A 13544-nucleotide genomic window follows, 5' to 3' on the forward strand; every position below is an offset into this window, starting at 1 on the left:
TATCATACCTGTATAGCATGATTGAAGAGTATTATGAATGTAGGTATATGCGTATGTTTCACGTTGAATATAATCGAATGTGATTTGATGTAAAAATTGTGAATGCTTATGAAGATGATGCAGTGATCTGAATGTCTTAGAGATATATAAACTTGAATTCTACGTGCATAACTTGAACTATGTAAGAGTTACATATGTTGAAGTTTAGTTGCTTCGTGTTATGATATTGGCATGTTTACGTGTGCAGAGAACTCATGCTTTGTTTACGCATGCTTCGAGGTTCTATTTTCGAAATGCAATGTTCCTGGGGGCAATGGTGGTAATGATATGATGCCTTGGATAATATGCTTCTGTATGATTGAGATGCCACGTGATCTGAAATTATGAAAGCATGCGATAAATGTTTAAAGTTCAATAGTGAACCATGATTCATGAAACTTTGTTGGTTAAATGTGTGATTTTGTAATTTGAGTGCCATGTGAAGTGATACGATGCATATTGCTGGTATATATGCTTGTACCCATATTGGTGGCTACTGACCCTACGAGCGTTTAATTGTTTTGAGCAGTCGATTGTATTAATGCATGTATCACTGAGTATGGTATTTGTTGATGACCTGATCTCCAAAGGATTATCTGTGAGGGTATGTATGATCAAGATCAGGTAACCCAGCTAGAGTGGTAGATCTCTGTGAGGAAATACCCTGTCAAAGAGCGGGTAGCCGCAAGAACGGTGAACTCCTGTGAGGAAGTGTAATTGTCTAAAATCAGGTATATCATCTAGGGCAGTAATTGTCCAAGATCAGGTACATTTCTCAGACTAGGTGATCCGGCGGGGGACTTGTGAATTTTGATTAAATAAAGTGTTATGGTGAGTTGTGATGATCTTTTGATATTGATTGATATAGCGAATTATGAATATATAGTTCTGGCTTTTTGTTGAGGACCTTGTCCGCAAAGGATTCTCTGTGAGGGTATATATGATCAAGATCAGATAATCCGGCTAGAGCGGTAGATCTCTGTGAGGAAGTACACTGTCCAAGAGCGGGTATCTGTAAAGACGGTAAATTCTTGTAAGGAAGTGTATTGTCCAAGACCAGGTAAACCATCTAGGGTAGAAATTTCTTGTGAGGTCGTATATTTCCCAGACCAGGTGATCCGTTGTGGATCTTGTGAATTTTGATTACGTAAAAAGTTATGGTGAGTTGTGATGACCTTCTAAGGTTGATTGAGATAGCTAGTTATGAATTTATAGATTTTACTTTCTGTTGAAGAACGATTAGAGAATCAGATCCTTATTGATCTTAGATCTTGATATGAGGTTATGCTTGGGTCTTCTGAAGAAAGATGGGTTCATTCTGAAAATGATACCTTAAGCGAATTCATGATAGTTGGCTGCACACGGCCTTGAGATATGAGAATAAGTTAAGGTTATTTCAGACAAAGAGATTGTTAGAAATAGCAAGAACAACAAACGATAACCTGATTATGATAGAATATAGAGACCGCATTAAAGAAACAAAAGTTTATTAAAGAAATTACGCATATATTTTGTTAAACTGAAACCTTTCTCAGGAACTCGTTATGAGTTGTCTTGATCGATTTAAAAGCATATGTGTTTGGGATCACACACACATCTTGTGCATCTTTGTCAATACTGATTAACTCAGACTACGATCTCTTCGGAGAGCCATTCAATGAAATTTCACAGACGAAATTCTTTTAAGAAGGATATGATGTAAAACCCACGAAATTTAAAAAAAAAATTGGACCCAAGTCGGATCCGACCCGGACTCGTTAGGGTTAAAGCACAAAGGGGCAAGGGTTCTTTTAAACCCTCTTCTCCTCCTGTGTGCCACACTCTCCCTTTATGAAAAAAAACGGGAAACCCTTTGAGGGTTTCCCGAAGTGCATCCCCAATGTTTTAAAAACACACAAGGAGAGAGGACGCCCTCACCTCGCAACCCCTCTCCTCCTCCGCTTTCTCTCTTGTCCCCCCCTCTATTGCATCTCCGATGAGCCTCTACGCGCGAGCCTTCCCCAACAGCCACTGTCGTCGACGATCCAGTAGGTAAGCATCGCGCCCTCCCTCTCTCTCATTTTCGTTCGCCAGGAGGCCGGCGGCCCCCTGCCACGCTTTCCCCTCTCTCGGTCTGTTGGGAGGCCAGTGGCGAGAGAGAGAGAGAGAGAGAGAGAGAGAGAGAGAGAGAGAGAGAGAGAGAGAGAGAGAGACTTCTTTGGTGAAATCGGCAGCCTTCACTTTTCTGTACAACTGCACTAATACTTCATTAAGATAAATAGGGTTAGAGTATTTTTACATGAACAAAACTGTCCTGTGTTAGTAAAACAAATTACATTAGAGTATAGAACATACACGATCCATATGGATCTCCTACTGGATCCATATCTGATCCATATTCTAATATCTTTTGTGCATGTTTAATAAACCAAAATTTGCCCCTATTTGTTACCCTAATTGGCATTCTTGTGTAATTAAGGTTAATAACAGAATAGTGACAAATAATATTGTGGCACGCTGATTGGGCTCATTCATTCAGTGATATCCCCTCCGGTGAATGGGTGGGTTTGAGATATTTTGCTAATGGGTAAAATGGGGTGGGTGCCGGATGCGGGTACCTGGGGCTAATAAGCTCGCACACAATACCAAACACATTGGTGAAGAACTTAACTTAAATTTTTAATTAAATATATATATATATATATATTGGAATTCCTGATCTGCATGCCCTAGCTTTAAATTCGATATTAGAACTCCGGTTTCTGCATTGCTCCAATCTGAATAGATCACCTGTTTTAAACTCGATATGAAAATTTTGTAACCTCAAACTCTTAAAGACAACCTGCAGTTTAAATATTTGGTTCTACATCTAATCACCTCTTACTGAACTACTGGTTCTGAGTTCTGCTATACTTTCGTCAAGGATCAATACAACGTGACGAAAATACAACTTTTTGACTAAAAGATCACTTCCAATCACAAGTAGATGATTCATGTTTGATATAAAGAAAGGCTGTTTACTGAAATTGTTGCATGCAATCAGATTCTATGAATTTCTTTTCAAATGTGATAGTTGTGGAAACTACTTGCTACACAAAATGAAATCTGCCTGAGAGTTGACTGCTTCCTATAGAAGAGCTGTCAGACATTAAAGAAATGTCATTTATTGAAATTGTTTGTTGCATGCAGTCAAATTATGTGAATTGTTGTTCCTTGGTCCACTATGAATTCAAAATGAATGATAGGGTGTTGGTAGTTGCGAAAATCAGTTATTGCACAAGATGAAATTGGTTTGAGATTTAACTGCTTACTATAGAAAAGTTGCGAGTATATCACATGGTTTGCATAAAGCATCTTTGTTATGAAATTGTGCTCCTACTTCACTTGTGAGACATATGCAAAGGTGAACATGTTTATCTTTGCCATATTCTTGGCTTATTCAAGTCCATAAGCAAGCCAATTCCATTGTTGCTTTATGTACGTTTCATACTTTGTTTTCATTATATAGTGCAATCTGCTTTGGAAAAGTATTCTGAATATAGGTTATGAAAATTTCTGAAACTGCATATTTAGACTATGCACGGAGTGATCACTGAATTGATTCAACTTCTTACAAACACCTTAATACAAAGGAGTGATTGTTTGGGCCCTACTCATATATAGTGTTAAGTTCAAGATCCAGTGAAAATAGAATTATGCTTGATGAAATGAATGTTGGTATGTAGCGTTACACTTTTATGTAATTAACTTGGAAGGGTAATGTGCCTACAATTCTCAAAGAAAGAACTTATAACCGAGAATGCAGGTCGGTTTGGTGTTGGCACAAGAGTTGCCAAGCCAGGGATTAGAGGGTTCCACGGGGGCCCTCGAGTTTATAATGAGACTACACAAGTAAATTGAAATATAATAATTGTTGTCTGACTGATTTAAAGGTATCGGGGCATCCGTACTTGACTGATTTAAAGGCACTGGAGCACTCTGAGTGGGTGTTTGGGAAATCTTGCCTAATGGGCAATATGGGTCGAGTACCTGATGCGGGTACTTGGGTTGATGAGCTTTTACTCAATGTCAATAACATTGGTGAGAAACTTAAATTTAAATTTTGTAAGCCTGATTGGTTTAAAGGTGTTAAAAGATGGTGTATTATATATATATATTTATCTCATATATATATACATGTATCTATATATATATATAAATATATGAATATATATTTCAAACCCGATAAGGGTATTTATGTAAATTCATATGGTTTTACGCATATTCTCATTTGAGAATATGTTGTAATTTATTTGCTTTTTATTTCTTTTTGGTTCTTACTTTTTTGTCTTTTCTTTTTTGTCCTTTTTGATAAGATGTAACATGGGGGCCCCCAATACACACATTGGAGCTCCCTCCTACGGTTACATTTATAACCGTTGGAGGGGCTCCAACATGTGTATTGGAGCCCCCCCATGACTCCATGTTCTTATAAATAGGGGTGAACCCCCTTTAGGATTCTCATTCTTTTGTAAAGCCCCTCTTGGGATCTTATATATTGAAGTTCATATTTTTTCATGCTTTTGTGTATGTGTATCCGTGCCTTTGTGCACTTGTGAGTGTTCTCCTTTGTGCCTTTGTGCACTCGTTATTTTTCTTGTATTGTGTTGCTACACAAGGTCTCTTTTTATAGAGATTTTCACAAAAGGTACCGGGGCAGTCGTGTTTGACTGATTTAAAGGTACCGGAGCACTCTGAGTGGGTTTGTGCAATCAAATAGACAAAAATTGGCTTGTATACCTTTGTAAGATAATGAAGGTTGAAGATCTACTACTAAGGTAGTAGTAAATTAATTTTGGGAGAACACCTCAGAATTTTGGAAAAAATAAATAAATAAAAGATTAACTCACTCAGATTCAGGCTTACCTTGGAGATGGTAAGTGGTACGAAACTTTGGGGACATGTGTTTCTTGTTTCGAGCGACAATGACTCGTTGGTCCCCAGTCCTCGGAGTTGGAGAGGACCCAGACTATCAAATTTTGTCCTAGGCAATAGTTTTGCGTTCTTCTGCAGAAGTTAGGGATGCATCCTGTTTTGGTTTTGGGCCTTTGGGAGGTTCTCTCGGTCACTGGCCGCTTCCTTAGGATTTACAGTTTCAGTTAGAATATTCGGGTTAATAAAACACCAATGAATAATAAACCCCCGAATGTTCTTTTCTGTTACGGTTGCCTTGACCCACATGTACCCGCGAGATAATTAAAGATAAACATTTGAATTAGATCATCTTAAGTATCACATCTGAGTAGGTAGTGACAGAATTACAATTGTACACATAAATAATTATTTTTGACATGTGGGCATTTACTTTTAGCATGCAATGAAATCTGTGGTTATGAGATGTTTAAATTCTGCTAATGTTGTTACCTGGTAGTTAGTATTCATAAATCGTTACTGTCATAGTGTAGATTCTTTACTTGTTTTTTGTATATGTTGAAAATCACACACGACACCCACATCACATACTTGACACATGATATACCTTCAAGAAAAATTATAGTATTACCTACTTAGACAGTTGTAATCTAATTTCTATAAATTTACCATTTTTCATATGAAGAATAGAATGTCATGAGTGACTGCGGGATGAGGCTTCGATCGAGATATTGATTTATTGTGTTCTCAGGACATCTCAGATTAAATTTTAATTTATTATTATTCAGGTTATTTGGAACTCTGATGTTATAAATCTATTTGGAATAAATTTAATGTTGTTGCTTGATTACTTTTGTAATGCGCCTGAATGCTTAACCCAATCAAATGATTGTTTCCGCTGTTATAAAAAAAAATCTCTAAAAATCTGGGTTAAATTTTGGGGCGTTACATAAGAAGCTAGGGGGAAGCAAAATAAAAATAAAAATACAAAAAAAATAAACAAAGGGGGACACACGCTTCTCAATTTTTCTGTGCGCTTCTCAACACATTTTAGAAGCATGACATTTCGTGCTTCCGAAACGTGCTTCGGGGAAGCGCGCTTCCCCCACTCTCTATGGCGCTTTCGGTAACTTTGGTATATATATGTTTCATTTTTAATGATGTAATAGGTAAATACCCGTTTTCAGTTCTTATAATAGGTTGTGCTCATTAGGGACACATTAGTACTTTTACTTTATTCTTTTCTTTTATCCTTTTCTATTTTTATAGGGACTATTTAGTCAAATACCAAATAGAGTTGTTGGGTTCTTTTTTGACTAGTCAAAATAGAGTTGGCGAAGCATATTCTTGATTATCGTTTTCTTTTTAGCCTGTATATGCTTTGTGTATGATGAGCTTTTGCGTTAGTTTTAGTACAGTGGTATTTAGATGCTCACCATCTATGTCACAGGGACTCGGCAAAACAGATGCCGCACCCGCGTCGATGCAACGCGGGTGCGCGTGCGGGTGCGGCACCGGGTGCGGTCAACACGACCCTGGGTGCGGTCAACGCACCCATGGTCATTTTTGTCCACGATTTGGGCGTAAAAAAAATTCCCCGATGAAAAGGAGGATTAGGGCAAAAAAATTTTTTTGCCCTAATCTCTCCTCTCTCTCCTCCTGAGCTCGAGCTCTCTCCCATCGCCGCCCCAGCTCCGCCTCTCGGCTCCTCCTCTCCTTTCGCAGGTATGTACCCTCTCTCACTCTCTTCTTGGGTCGGCAGGGGAGGGGCCGAGCACCCCCCCCCCCCCCCTCTCTCAGTCTCTTGTTGGGTTGGCAGGGGAGGGGCTGAGCCCGCCCTGCTCCCTCATTTTTCGGCATAGGAGGTTTTTTTTTGGGTCGACATGGGAGGGGACGAGCCCCTCCTCCATCTGTTTTATTTTTTGGGTCGACAGGGGAGGGGCTCGGCCCCTCCCCCATCTGTTTTATTTTTTGGGTTGACAGGGGAGGGGCCGAGCCCCTCCCCCATCTATTTTTTTTTTGGGTCGACAGGGGAGGGGCCGAGCCCCTCCCCCATCTGTTTTTTTTTTGGGTCGGCAGGGTAGGGGCTGAGCCCCTCCCCCCCCCCTGCTCCCTCTGTTTTCAGCAGGGGAGGGGCTGAGCCCCCCCTTCTCCCTGTGTTTTCGAATTGATTTGAAAATTGTAATGTATTTTTTTTTTTCAGGATAAAAATGACGGATAAAGGGAAATGACTTGCGTCATCCTCATCCCATCACGTGAGTTCTGCTGCTAGTTTTGATGATAGTTGCAGTGGGATTGATGATGTGGGGCCACTATGGGTACATGTAGATAAACTTGCAAAAACTGGAGAAGGAGGTGGTGGAAACAAGAGATTTCGATGCAAGCTCTGTGAAAAAGATTTTGTTGGGTCTTACACAAGAGTGAAGGCTCATTTGTTGAAGATACCAGAACATGACATTTCAGCTTGCAGAAAAGTTGATGAGGCAATGCGAAGACAATACAAGAAAATACAAGAAGAATATGAGAAGAGAAAGGCAATGGCCGATTCTTCTGTAGTCAGTGTGCCATTTGCAAGCCACCAAGAAGATGCTGAAAAAAAAAAGAAAAGTCAATGTAGGAGGTAGAGGAACGATACAGGCAGCATTTAATACATATGGAAGAGAAGAATTGGATAGAAAAGTTGGGAGGTATTTTTATTCTAGTTCACTCCCATTTATTGCGGCTAGAAATTCTTATTGGAAGGATTTAGTAACATCCTTGGCAAATTGTAATTTGAGTGGTTATGTGCCTCCAAGTTCAGAAAAAATGCGAACCACACTTCTTGCAGAAGAGAGGGCAAATATGGAGAGGTTGCTAGAAATTAAAAAATATTCATGGGAGCAAAATGGAGTTTCCATTGTGTCTGATGGATGAACAAATATTCAAAGGCGTTCATTAATCAATTTCATTGCTTGTTCGCTTAGTGGTCCAATATTCTTGAAAGCAGTTGATGCATCTGGGGAATATAAAAATGCAAAGTATTTGAAGGGATTGTTTATAGAAGTGATAAAAGAAGTGGGTGATCAGAAAGTGGTACAAATCATTACAGACAACGCTCCAGTTTGTAAAAGTGCAGCGTTGAGTTTGGAGAGTGAGTACTCTCATATTTTTTGGACTCCCTGTGTAGCACACAGCTTAAATCTAGCCCTAAAGAGCATATGCAACCCCAAAGAAGAAGAAAATTCACAAGTATATGCTTTATGTTCATGGATTGAAGATTTAGAAAGAAATGTCAAAAGCATTAGGAATTTTGTTGTTAACCACCATCGTGCTAATGCTATATTTAATAGGCATTCTGATTTGAAATTGTTGAAGGTCGTTGAAACACGTTTTGCGTCCATCATTGTGATGATGAAGATGATTAAAAGAGTGAAGAATGTTTTGATTAACATGGTGACTGATGAAAATTGGACATTCTATCGTGTTGATGATGATATGAAGACTCAAGAAATTAAGAAATTCATTCTTGATGATGAGTTTTGGGACAGAGTGGTATACTTCCTTCAATTTACGCAACCTATTTGGGAAATGTTAAGAGAACTTGATAAGGATGAGCCCATGCTTCACAGAGTTTATGAAATGTGGGATAATATGATTGAAAAAATACAAGCTATAGTTTTCATGCATGAAGAAAAAAATCCTGCATTTGATTATTCAGATTTTTTTAATCATATTCATTCAATTCAATTTTAGTCAGAAGATGGGATAAGAGCAACACTCCTTTGCATTGCATGACACATTATCTTAATCCAAAATATTATGCAAATAAGTGGCGGGCTGGTGGTATTGGTCGTGTCCCTCCAAATTTAGACTCAGAGCTATCAAGACATAGAAATATGTGTATGACAAGACTTTTTCCAAAAGCATATCTTCTACATCAAGTCACACAAGAGTTTGGAAAATTTTCATCTTCGAGATTATATGCACCGGCATTATTCGCCAGAGAAGAAGATAATATAGATCCTATCACATGGTGGTCAACATTTGGATCCGAAACACCTCTTCTGCAACGTCTTGCATTAAGATTGCTATCGCAGCCTGCTAGTTCATCTTGTTGTGAAAGAAATTAGAGCACATATTCTCAAATCCACAACATGAAGAGAAACAAACGCACCAGCAAGCGTGCAGAAGATTTAGTATATGTTCATTCAAATCTTCGATTACTTTCGCGAAGCAATGATGAATACATGTACTAATTTGCTCTCTTAGTTATTTGATTATTTCTTAGTTTTCATTTAAATATACTTGTATTGTATTTATCATTTTCAAATTGGGTTTATAATGCAGACAAGGAACATCCAAATTTTGGGATGTAAACCCAGAATAGTGTGACTTCGAGGGAGAACATGAATTCAACGTAACAAACATGGATTTAGCTGAGCCCAGTATTCCTTCTAATGATGCATTTGATGATGAAGAAGAAAATTATTAGCATCCATTACTTCATCAGGATATACTTTGGTATGTAATTTAGTTCTTTTATGCAATACTTATTTGATTGATATTTAGGTCGATTTATGTAATTGCTTTACTTATTTGATTGATAATTTGATATTTAGGTTGATATACTGCATGCATGATGAATCATATTATGAGTTTATGACAATGTTTACTGTTAAATGTTAAACTGTTAAAACTTCAAAATTATATATATATAATTTTTTTTTTACATTTTTGCCCCTGCCGTACCCCCGCACCGGGGTTTTTTGGAAGTGCCGCATCCCCGCACCCGCACCCGCACCCATGTGACATAGCTCACCATTATGTTTTCTCTCTGTGTAGGTACATGTACACATAAAACGACATCTAATGCAAGAATTGCCGCAAACAGATGATGGAATTGCACAATGGTGTAGGGATAGATTTGTGGCCAAGGTATGTGAATTTTATTTTTTGTAACTACCTGATGCTTCCTATCACAATTGAGAACTGTATAAGATACTGTCTACGTTTGTCATAATTATTTCGGGTGCTGGAAAGGTCTAGTTTTTTGTTACTAATAATCATGTTTAAGAACTCACTCTAAAGTTTTCTTTTTTCCCCTTTGCTCTGTTATACAGGATGCTTTATTGGACAAACATCTAATTGAGAATGCTTTTGGTGATCAACTCCAGGAGATTGGCCGGCCGCTGAAATCTATGCTGGTAATTGTCATCTTAATTACTTTTTACTTGTTGATAGATAGGACAATTTGTAGATTTCTTCTTATCTAATATTTTGAAAAGATTAAAATTCACTTAAAAGATTGTTTCCTTTTGAACTTTTCACACTTGCATAGACCTTGACTGGGAAAGGGCGTTGTGTAAATTTGATCAATTTATGAATCTAGGAAGTGTGGAAGTGTATCTAGGTAGCTTGTCCAGCACATTGACGCATATGCCTGCTGGACTTCACTTGTTTCAAGGCCAAAGTTCATCCAACAAACCTGACTTGAAGAAACTAAAGGATGTAGAATCCCTAATTTTAGAAGCTTTATGCTTTTCATTCACAACGATGATTTTCAAATGGTATGAGGAGTCAATAGACTTTTCTGCATATATGCTAGTCCGCCATGTGCATATTTCTGAAAACTGGCTAAGATGTTTGTTGATCTGAATATGCTCCCACCTCCGTCGCTCACTTCATTCAGTCATTTTTGGACTAACTTTTGTGGATCTGCTTCTAGTATTACTTTGGATTCGTGATTGATGTGCAACTTGTTTACATTGTTGAGGCTTTGATTTTTGTTAAAACCCCTGAATAAAGTCAGGTGTTCAATAAATGCACAACTGGTGAAGAATCTTGTTCATGTGTTTTGACTGTTAATTGCTGATGCAAATTTCATTCGTGTGTCCGGGCTCTTGCATGGGTCTGGTTAGTATTGCTTGGGACTCACTATCCATGTGACATTGACTTGGTTAGTTGCTTATATACCTGCTCCACTTGTACTGGACTGTTGACTCAATGATTAATTTATGATCAACCATTGTAATTTGCATTGTACAGGTGACTTTCAACTCAATATTTCCTATGTCTTGGCTTTTCTTTTAGTCGATGCTTATATTACACACATCATGTTCGCATAGATATTTACTCTGTTAATTGGTCAAGATTGAACTTATACTGTGACCTTGTAGGTGGTTCTCTTTTGGTTATCTCTTCTGTTGTTCGGTATTTTCAAAATCTTCAAATGGTCATCCATTCTGTCCAGTTGGACGGGAATCATATGCACGACCGCTGTCGTGCTTCTAGTTGCGCTCTTAATGCACATCTTCATTCTATTCTCTCAATCTGAGCGCTCTACACCTGCAAAAGTATCACCTTCAAGGTCTACTAGCAACGGCGGTGTGCCCAACACAGACTAGACAGGAGAAATAGCTTTAGCCCAGATGATGCAAGTGTAAACTATATATCCATCTCTAATCTTATTTAAAAATAGGAAGGTTATAGGTTTTTGCTTTCCTACAATAACCCTATAAAATTTTTTGGGAGTTTCTTCAAAGTGTGGCACGTTGTGGGATTTCCAATGAATATATCGCTGTTGATGTCTGTTGTCAGGTGAATGTATGAAATGCTTTGAGCTCTCTCTCTCTCTCTCTCTCTCTATATATATATATATATATATATATATATATATATATATATATATATAGTGAGTGGTAACTGCTTAATCCATGGCTGCCTAATCCATTGCACAAACAATGCGAAAACAGGTTTTAGCGCTTTTGGAGTGCCGCTAAAAAGAATTGTTTTAATACCTGTGGTGCCCCTGCTGGGGTATTTCACGACGTTTTGAAGCATTGCTAAAGGTCCTAGTTAAGGTCTCAGCCGAACTAGGACCTTTTGCTTCAAACGTGCTGCTAAAAGGCGTTTTTAAGCAAAAAAAATCCGCTGAACGTCCATCACGCTTGTGCGATGGATGCTCAGTGTGCATGTGTTTTGTTTAGGCGGTTATGAATTAAGTAGCTATCACGTTTCGTATGATTAATCTTATCAGATTACAAAATATGCAGCGTTGAAAATTTTGCAGAGAGAGATTCTTTAAAAATTCTCGCACCATGTCCAATTCAAAATCAGGTTTGCTGAAACTTGAATCGACGAACTGACCTACACCTCTGCACCTGTTTTTTATGCATAAGGTCAGTTAACTTTCTTAATGAAAGGCAATTATATGTATCTCAACTAGAGGTGTCAACGTGTTGGGTTTACCCCAACCAAACTCTATAGGGTCCGGGTATGGTGATAAATAAGAAGACCCGATTAAGACCTGGTCCAGCCACAAAGGTCCGATTAATACGTGGACCTAGGTATAGTTTGTGAAATTTTATACCTGAACGGAGTTCTGATTAAGACCTGCAAATTTTCAATGTAAAAGTGATAAAAAATATGGTTTTGCCGGGTATGGTCCCGGTTTGGTTGGTGTAGTTCTTATTGGGTCTGGGTATGGTTTTTCTTATAGTGGACCCAGGTCTGGACCTGATACCATACTCAAAAACCAGGTCCAAGTCTGGCTCCACCTGGGTCCAAACCAAACCAGACCCGTTGACACCCCTAATCTCAACCAGCCTTTTGATATAGACTAAAAAATTCCATAATTAAATGAAATAAATAAAAATCAGGTAGCGATAATACTATACATTTCAAATTTATACCCATCTTCTACCCTGAATTCCAAATGCAGACTCATGTTTTTCAAAAATCCACATTTCCACTAAGTAACCAAACCCTTGACCTCTGTTTTGATAAGCAAACTAGGGGACAACCCCCATATGATTCGAACCTATGACCCCTTTGTTATGATAGTGCGGCCTTAATCATCCAGCTAGCTCACTCTGCTAAATTCTGGAAATTATTTCTTAACTGTGGGTTGACAAAGTTAAAGTTTTCTTTCAGTAAAATAGCAATTATGTAATTCTAGTAGTTATTTCTTAACCACGAATTAACCAAAACAAGGTTACTATATTTCCCTTCTGGTGAAATAGCCATTGATAAAGGCCGGGATGCTAATGGATTGGATTTACCTGATATCTGACCTGAATCTGAATCTTTTAATGGGCTGGAGGATGGCATTTATAAGACAAGGCTATAAGGCAGCTGGCATAAATTTGTTGGGGATTTTTTCATTGGGGGTGGTGAGTCTGGCAATTCCAAGGTCAACTTTGCTTATATCTAGAGGTGTCAACAGAACAGACCCGACCCGAACCAAACCCTATAGGGTCCGGGTATGAGATAAATAATAAGACCCAGTTCTGAACCCTAAAGTCTGATTAATACATGGACCCGGGTATAGTTTGTGAAATTTTATACCAGACCCAGACCCGACCTGAGTTCCAATTAAGGCCCACATTTTTTTAATGTAAAAATGATAAAAAAATATGGTTTTACTGGGTATGGTCCGGGTCTGGTTCATGTAGTCCTTATTGGGTTCGAGTATAGTTTTTATTATAGTGGACCCGATTAGACCCCGGTCCGGACCCAATACCATACCCAAAAACCAGGTCCAAGTCTGGCACCGCCTGGATCTGAACCAAACCTGACCCGTTGACACCCCTATTTATATCCACTCCAAATAGATTGACAATTTAAAGTTAGAAAAA

The 13544-nt window shown here is 38.4% G+C and overlaps 1 protein-coding gene across 4 annotated transcripts in view; it reads left to right on the plus strand.

Annotated features, from left to right (window-relative positions):
- Window positions 1-11504, plus strand: part of LOC149830324 (1-acyl-sn-glycerol-3-phosphate acyltransferase PLS1-like) — a 62146-nt gene extending 50642 nt beyond the window's left edge. For 2 of the 4 annotated variants that reach the window (XM_090016441.1, XM_090016442.1), the window contains exons 9-11: window positions 9751-9843; window positions 10029-10112; window positions 11085-11504. In XM_090016441.1, the coding sequence (XP_089872567.1) occupies window positions 9751-9843; window positions 10029-10112; window positions 11085-11312 (405 nt within the window). In that variant the 3' untranslated portion in view covers window positions 11313-11504. Of the gene's footprint in view, window positions 1-9750; window positions 9844-10028; window positions 10113-10713; window positions 10972-11084 lie in introns of those variants that run through there. The other 2 variants (XM_090016444.1, XM_090016443.1) reach the window with 2 other exon arrangements.
- The last annotated feature ends 2040 nt before the right edge of the window (window positions 11505-13544 follow it).

Source organism: Nuphar pumila, chromosome 8, assembly GCF_984573655.1.
Source record: "Nuphar pumila chromosome 8, dmNupPumi1.hap1.1, whole genome shotgun sequence".
Taxonomy (NCBI): Eukaryota; Viridiplantae; Streptophyta; class Magnoliopsida; order Nymphaeales; family Nymphaeaceae; genus Nuphar; species Nuphar pumila.